Source organism: Suricata suricatta, chromosome 17, assembly GCF_006229205.1.
Source record: "Suricata suricatta isolate VVHF042 chromosome 17, meerkat_22Aug2017_6uvM2_HiC, whole genome shotgun sequence".
Classification (NCBI taxonomy): Eukaryota; Metazoa; Chordata; class Mammalia; order Carnivora; family Herpestidae; genus Suricata; species Suricata suricatta.
The window spans coordinates 1068652-1076351 of NC_043716.1; the positions used below are offsets into that span (position 1 = coordinate 1068652).

Consider the following 7700-nt stretch of genomic DNA (forward strand, 5'->3'; position numbering starts at 1 on the left):
CGCCCCGTTTGCCCCGCGGGGGCTGTGGGCTCGGGAACCTGCCCTCGACCCTCCTGCCGCCGGCCCCCCGCACCACCCCTCCGGGGGCTCCCGCGCCCCGTCTCGCCCGGGGCCCCCGTGGCTCCCTCTCTTGCTCGGACGCCTGCTCGGTTCTATCCCGCTCAGGAAGGAGAAGCGTCTCGGTTTTTAACGTGCTTCCTTTTTATGAGGAGAGCAACCCTTTCCGTGTGTTGGCCATGTGCGTTTTCTTCTGGGTGTTTGCTTTTGTTGTTAATTTGTAAGAATTATGGTTATTTTTTTGGTTAATTTATAAGAATTAAAGGAGTTCCCGTTGAAATAGAGCTGCTTTCTGTCTGACCCCAGTATAAAGTGCAAGCTTGCAGATACGTTTCCTATTTTAACCGCTGTGCGTAAGTGTAATCAGAAGTATGAGTGTAAATCGTGGGTGCTGCTTTCATGGTTAATTCTTTTTTTTTAATTTTTAAAATTTTTATTTATTTCTGAGAGAGACAGTCAGACAGAGTGCGAGCAGGGGAGGGGCAGAGAGGGAGACACAGAATCCGGAGCAGGCTCCAGGCTGTGAGCTGCCATCAGCACAGAGCCCGACGCGGGGCTCGACCCCACGACCCGGGAGACCGTGCCTGCGCCGCAGGCTCCTTCCTCGTGAGCTCGGAGTCGTGCAGAGTTTGTCCTTTGCGACGGGCTCGTCTCCCGGAACGCCGCGTCCTGCATGCTCATCCACATCATAGCAGGTGTCAGGATTTCTTCTTAAGGCTGAAAAATGTTGTGTTGTGGTTCTGTTTATCCACCCATCTGGGCGACCCTCTGGTTGTGGGGAGACAGTCATGATAAAGTTAGTGAAAATCAGGTTACAAAATAGTGTGTGACCTAATTTTTAAAAAAATCTTTTTTAATGTTTTTATTTATTTTTGAGAGAGAGTGTGAGCAGGGGAGGGTCAGAGAGAGAGGGGGACACAGAATCTGAAGACAGGCTCCAGGCTCTGAGCTGTCAGCACAGAGCCCAACACGGGGCTTGAACCCACGAATTACGAGATCATGACCGGAGCCGAAGTCAGACACTTAAGCGACTGAGCCCCCCCCAGGCGCCCCTGATCTAATTTTTGTAAAAGTGCACGTGTAAAAGTTCTGCAAGAACAGTGAAAATATTAACCGTGATTCTGGAGATTCAGAATATTTATATATAGTTTCTGTTTTCTTTATACTCAGTATTTATTGCGTCGGTAGTTCAAACAAAACAAAAAACAGGTCTAGGGAGTAGACGGAAACGTAAACGTGAAATCCTGAAAACGTTCATCAGGTGAGAAGTGCTGGCGTGGCAGGCGGAGGGGTCTGTCCGCAGCTCAAGGCCCCCGTGGGACCCCTGTGACCCTGCCGGACGGGGCCTGCCGGGCCGCTGGCGCTAGGTGATGTCTGTTGCCTGTCTTTCAGGAAGGCCATTTTTGATACTCCAGACGAGGACCCCAACTACAACCCACTGCCCGAAGAGCGGCCGGGCGGCTTCGCGTGGGGCCAGGGCCAGCGCCCGGGCGGTTAGAGCGCGGCACCAGTGACGCGGCCCGCCCGGAGGACTCGTGACACGCCCGTGGGGGTGCTTTCATCCTTTGTGTCGCAAAAGCGTGGACACTTTTGACGGCTCGACAGATTTGAAGTCCAGAAGCACTTTACGAAATGGTACACTAGCGGACAGAGGGCGCCGGGACAGGCGGCCTGCGGCTCCTCGCCACGCCGGCCCCCAGAGAGTGATCGCGTGGAGCCTGACAGCTGGGGACCCAGACCCCGGCCGCCGCCCGCCAGCAAGCACGTGAGGCTGGAGTCGTGGGCGCGAGGCACAGCCTTCCCTCCTCCTCTGTGCCAGACGAGAGGCCATGTGTGGACGGAGGTTTCAGAGAGGACGAAATAAAACTGAATTCCAGCTCTCTCACTGAATCAGAGCGTTTGTGTGCAATCCTCTGAATAAGAGGTGCTCCAGCTGCTGTGCGGGCTCCTCCCGGGTCCCAGCATGGGAAGCGTGTGGCGGGTACACGCGTGGCTGGGGCTGAGGTCCTCGTGCCCGACTCAGCCCCAGCGGGAGGATGTGCTTCTGCTGGGCAGACAGCGCGGTCCCCGTCGGGTCTCCGCAGGGCTGCAGGTGGTCACATGCGGGGGGGAAGGGAGGTCTTAGAGCAGCGGGAATTCAACCTCGGAGAGTCGGCTCCGGCTCCTGTGCGTCACGTTTACTGTGCGTGTGCTTCTCTGCCAAGAAACAGCCAGGCAAAGACCTGGAAGAGCCCCTCTTTCAGGAAGCAACAGAAAGATCTCTCTGAGGCCTGGAATGTTGCCTGGAGGTAGATGAACAGGCGCCCGTCAGGCCGGGACCCTCGGGTAACCGACTAACACTCGCTCTGCTTCCTGAAAAGCTGAGGTTTTCAGAGCCGTGTGCCTGCCTGAGCTTCGAGATCAGGTAGAAATCAGGGTCCAGAGCAGCAGACACTCATGCCTGCCTGTGAGTGCATAAAACCTGTCCAGAACATTCATTTCCCTGGGCCCCAGTGGATTGCACTCACAGGGTCTAAGCTGTTGAGAAAGCCCAGAGGAATGAAACGGACACAGCTAAGAAAGAGATCATTGCAAATACACAGCATGTAGGGGGCGCCTGGGGGCTCTGCTGGTTGAGCGTCTGACTTTAGCTCAGGTCATGATCTCACGGCTTGTGGGTTCGAGCCCCGTGTCGGGCTCTGTGCTGACAGCTGGGAGCGTGGAGCTGCTTCGGATTCTGTCTCCCTCTCTCTCTGTCTTTCAAAAATAAATAAACGTTAAAAAAATTTAAAAAAGAAAAAAGAGTTGAATGTTTAACTGACTGAGCCACCCCGGCGCCCAGTGGTAGCTCTTTTCTGGAGAGAGATTTCCTCAGAGAGATGAACATGAACTTTAGTTGAAACATAATCAACCCCCCAGGTGGGGATTTTCAGATGCTGAAGTGAAGTAGCAGTGACCTCTCTAAACAAAACAGGAGTGATAAGATTTAATATACACGTTCTACACGCCCCTCATCAGTAACTATGGTTGCAATTTTATGGAATGTGGGCTCACGAGGCTGCTTTTTTCCCTAAGTGATTAAAAAAAAATCTTGAAATGCCAGTCTTATAAGATACAGTCCTTACAGGACTCTTAAATTTCATCATGTCTTGTCTTTGTTCAAGAAAGCTTGAATTTGAGTTCTCCAGTTCCCAGAATTTTTGTGATAAAACTTTAGTCCTAGGATCTATTCACTGTTCGTTTAAGTAGGGAGTGCCTGTACATGTTAGTGATGGTGAAGCAGGAAGCAGATTTCGAATCTGTGGCCCAACCGCAGTCTGCTGTGGGACTTTCTGTGCTCTTATAGGATGAGAATCCCCAGGGTACCAGTCCGCACCCTTCGGCCACGGCCTGGGCAGTGGTGACACCGGTCACCAGCATTGTCACTGGTCCCTGCTCGCCTGAGCATAAGGAAAAGTCTCACTTCTCCAGCTTTCTCCTCCGTCTTGGTTCTTACAGAACACCCTGCTTTCTGTAACGCACATCAACTGAGTGAGAATTGATATATGGTATGTGGAATTTTGTGCCCAATTTACCCAAAATACATATAATTGAAGGGACTCCTGGATTCTACCAGTCACGCTGAAAAGCACGTCTAGTAAGTCAGTTTGTTGTGGTAGAAATACAGTACACGTTCATTTAAAAGAAACAGATGTCAACTTGCATCTGCCTAGAAGAATCATTTTCTATGCATTTGAGTGTTTGCGTCACTGTGGATTTCTATTCACTTCTCTCTTCCACTCACTCTTTTTCCATCACCTGCGTGGGTCCTGGTATCTTTCATCCTTTCCTGTGGTCTCTCAGCAGACAGCACCCAAGTCCCAGATCCTGGCAGCGAAGCCCTCGCTGTCTGGAGTCTGTGGAAATTAAATTTTTTTAATGTTTTTATTTATTTTTGATACAGAGAGAGACAGAGCATGAGAGGGGGAGGGGCAGAGAGAGAGAAGGAAACACAGAACTGGAAGCAGGCTCCAGGCTCTGAGCTAGCTCTCAGCACGGAGCCCGACGAGGGGCTCGAACCCACGAACATGAGATCTGACCTGAGCCGAAGCCAGAGGCTTAACCGACTGAGCCACCCAGGCGCCCCTGGAGTCTGTGGAAATGAGGAATTAACTGAGCTGTCGGGGAAGCGACTCCCTGGAACGCATGTCTCCCTGACAGCCCGCGTTTGACAGGTGAGTGGCGTCCGTGTCAGCCATCACGATCCCCCCGGGGTCTCGGTTCTGTGGGACAATCCCCCAAGCTACTGGTGCGTTTCAGGAGTTCAAGTTACAGTTGTTGAACCTCAATATGCACAAGCCCCTGCTCTGCTCAGAGATGCGCGGTGACTTCTCACAGTGTTTGTCTCCCTCTGAAACTTGCCCCCATTTCTACCTGTCAGGAGCTAAGGCTCTTCAAGGCTTGGCCCCGTTGCTGGCTTCTCAAGTCTTGACTCTAAGGCCTACTCCATGGTCTTTCTTTGAATCTCCACGAAGCTTCAGGTCCGTACGATGTGCTCTTACACCAAGTCACACATCGTCTTGTACTGTTCTGGCCGGTACGGGCATATGTGTCTCATCTCCCTCACCAGAACGTAAGCTCCTTAAGGGCAGGGTCCAGGTCTTAGTTCTGTATCCACCACAGCGTCTAGCACAGGGCTTGGCCCGTGGGTGCTGAACAAGTGCTCTTGTTTCTTGATCGAACTGGTATCTGGTATTTTTAATTATGGAGGGATCAGCGTATGTGCCTGCAAACTTAGACCTAGTGGCCGAGGCTCAGGGTCGTCTGAAACTGGATGGAGGAAACTGACCTCGGCTCAGGGCAGGGGTCTGGTGGTTGGGCGAGGCCGCGGGCAACGCGGACCTCCAGCTGGGACAGTCATGGCAAGAACAGCCAGTCCATAGATCATCCAGACGAATCAGAGATGAAATGCGTCTCATGATTCCCCTCTTGGGAGAAGACCCCGGACATTCTCAGAATGGTGATTATCTCGTAATCATCTGCAAGCACTTAACCACAAGAGATGTCCTTGGGAGGGACAGCAGATTTCAGACTCCGATGGGGGTGGGTGGTGCCTGCATAGGATTTTATGCTTCAGCTGTCAGCTGAGAGGCTGCAGAACAGCCGGGCCATTAGGCTGGAGCCTGTGAATGCGTCACCTCCACGTGTGGTTTACTCTGCCTGCACCAACATTTAAAACAGATCTCACATGAAAATCCTCATTTTGGGCTTTTCTTGGAGGAAAAAAACCAAAAAAACAAAAAACGGGGAGAACTAGCAATGCCGGTCTGCACAGCATCTGTTACCTGGAGGGGACTGGCTGCTGGCTGCTTCTAGAGACGGGACCTGTGCTCCATCACATTAGTTCATTCATTCATATTACCTACCCGGACTCTCTTTTTGTTTGTTTATTTATTAAAGAGAGAGAGAGGGAGAATCCCAAGCAGGCTCCACACCATCTGCACAGAGCCTGACGTGGGGTTCGAACTCATGAACCATGAGATCATGCCCTGAGATGAAACCAAGAGTCAGACACTTAAGCAACTGAGCCACCCAGACACCCCGACTTTTTTGTTTGTTTGTTGATTTGAGAGAGGGAGAGAATCCCAAGCAGGCCCTGAGCTGTCAGCATGGAGCCCAGAACCCGATGTGGGGCCTGAGCAGAAACCAAGATTCCAATGCTCAAGTGACTGAGCCACCCGGGCGCCCCTGTACCCAGATTTTTGTAATCATTAGGAACATGTCTCCTCCTCAGGGCTTCCTGAGGAAAGCACCTGGAAAAAGGGACTGATGTCCATCTGTTATAGTCTCAGGGTCCATAATGTGAGAGTTAACATTTAATTATTGCTATGATATGAATCTTTGTGTCCCCCCCCACCCGGCCCCCAAGTTCTTATGTTGAAACCCTAATGCCCTATGTGATGGTATTAGGAGGTGGGCCCTTGGGAGGTGACCAAGTCCAAGGAAGGGGCCCTCATGACGACATTAATGTCTTACCAACGGCTCCAGAAACACCCCTAGTCCTCTCACCCCGTGAGGACCCAGCAATGGTCCAGGCAGAGGCCCCTCACCAGAAAGCAACTACGTGGGTGTTTTCCAAGCCGCCAGAACTGTGAGCAGTAAATGTTCTGATATTTATAAGTGCCTCAGTCCGTGCTATTTTCTGTTACAGCAGCCTGAGCAAGTTATTTCCCTTTTATTTGTGGATTGCCGTTCTAAGTTTATATTCGGGGTAGGAAGTGAAAATCTGCCAATTTATTCTAAACAGGCACCAGCTACTAATTCAGCATGTATGTTTTCACTCACCCTTGATCCCGGCACCTTGAGCAGCTGGAGGAAAATGGTCTCTTACCTGGAGGAAAGATTTTTCACAAGTTTACAGATAGGACAAGTTTCTTGGGGCTGGACTTGAGAGAAGATGCCTGAAGCCCCTCACAGAGGCGGGTGGAAGCTTTATGATGAATTCTCTGGGACTCCCACACCCTGCTCTCAGCTGCCTGCCTCTTCCTGGGGGTTGGTTAGCATCCCAGAGCTTTGGGGTTAGGATGTGACGCAGGGGCTGGTTGTATCCCCTTTACCCCGCCTTGACTGGCATGTGTGGGATGGGGCCCGGCGGGCCCCAGAGGCCTTGAGAGTCTGGCCGGGACAGCCAGGGGCGGGCAGGACGGCAGGCAGATTCAGTGCCTGCGTGTCAGACGGGAGGAGACCAGGGCAGCTGGGACCACCATCTTCTGAGAACATTGGACCGTCATAGAGCACGTGCTGTAACGCCGTTGTCTTCTGTAAGGCGAGCTGGGCCCCAGCATTCAGACGTGGCCACGTCTGGGCAACTTTAAGTGTAAGGTCAAATCGGCGGAGTGAGAAAGTCCCAAAACAGAGAGACCAGGCAAAGAGATCTGAGCACCCTTTATCACACAGCTCTCGGGCGAGGTTCCCGGTCGAACAGATTGGGCCAGAGAAGTCACGTGGGAAAACAAAGGGCGGGGCCTTATATAGGGCAGTAGTTTCTGAGGTGTGTTCTGGGGGCGGAGAACCCCTTTATAAGGTGAAGAGATGAGGCTAGGGCAAATGACGTGTTTCCGGGGATCCGGCAACAGGCGGAAAGTTCCAAAACGGTGGTCCGGAGGCCATATTGGTATTATTCGACCAGAAAGTGCTGGGATGGCGATCTGTGGCCACCTTGGTGTTCCTTTCCCCGAGCCCGCCAAACCTGTCATTAAGGAATTTCAGAGGCTTGGTTTCTGCCCGGGGCCACCTTTCGTGTCCATCACGTAACACGTAGAGAGGACTAAATCGTGCAAATGGTTGCGTGTTGCTCGCTGATTTTCCGAAAGTAAGCAGAGCGGGGATTGCTACGGGCAGAGAACGGGAAACGCGTTCGCTGGAAGGACACACTCTCATTTGGACACTCAAGATCGTCATTATTCCGGGGAGAGGACGCGCGGAACCTTACGCCCCGCCCCTCGCTGTTGTCGCTCCGGAGCGGTTTCGCGGTCGGACCACGGGCCCGGCTCTTCCCGCCGTCGCGCGCACGCCGTCCCAGGCCCCCAGTGCACGCTGGGGGGCGCGCGCCCTCCCGGAAGGCCGGCGGCGGCCATGAGGTCATCAGTGGTCGCCGGCAGTCGCGGCAGGAAGGGGCGGTGCGC

At 52.8% G+C, this 7700-nt stretch overlaps 2 protein-coding genes and 1 long non-coding RNA gene across 4 annotated transcripts in view; 2 read left to right on the forward strand and 1 right to left on the reverse strand.

Annotated features, from left to right (window-relative positions):
• LOC115282562 overlaps positions 1-531 on the forward strand; it is a 1534-nt gene extending 1003 nt beyond the window's left edge. The window contains exon 2 of the mRNA XM_029928664.1: positions 1-531. Within this exon, the coding sequence (XP_029784524.1) occupies positions 1-281 (281 nt within the window). The 3' untranslated portion in view covers positions 282-531.
• Positions 1-1947, forward strand: part of DERL2 (derlin 2) — a 9740-nt gene extending 7793 nt beyond the window's left edge. For both annotated transcript variants that reach the window (XM_029928666.1, XM_029928665.1), the window contains exon 7: positions 1450-1947. In XM_029928666.1, coding sequence (XP_029784526.1) covers positions 1450-1555 — 106 coding nt within the window. In that variant the 3' untranslated portion in view covers positions 1556-1947. The remainder of the gene's footprint in view (positions 1-1449) is intronic.
• LOC115282565 lies at positions 553-7543 on the reverse strand. Its single transcript, XR_003904693.1, has 3 exons — positions 6407-7543; positions 3821-3932; positions 553-825 (listed from the first exon to the last, which is right to left on the reverse strand). It is a non-coding gene; the product is annotated as an uncharacterized LOC115282565 (long non-coding RNA).
• Positions 7544-7700: the final 157 nt, after the last annotated feature.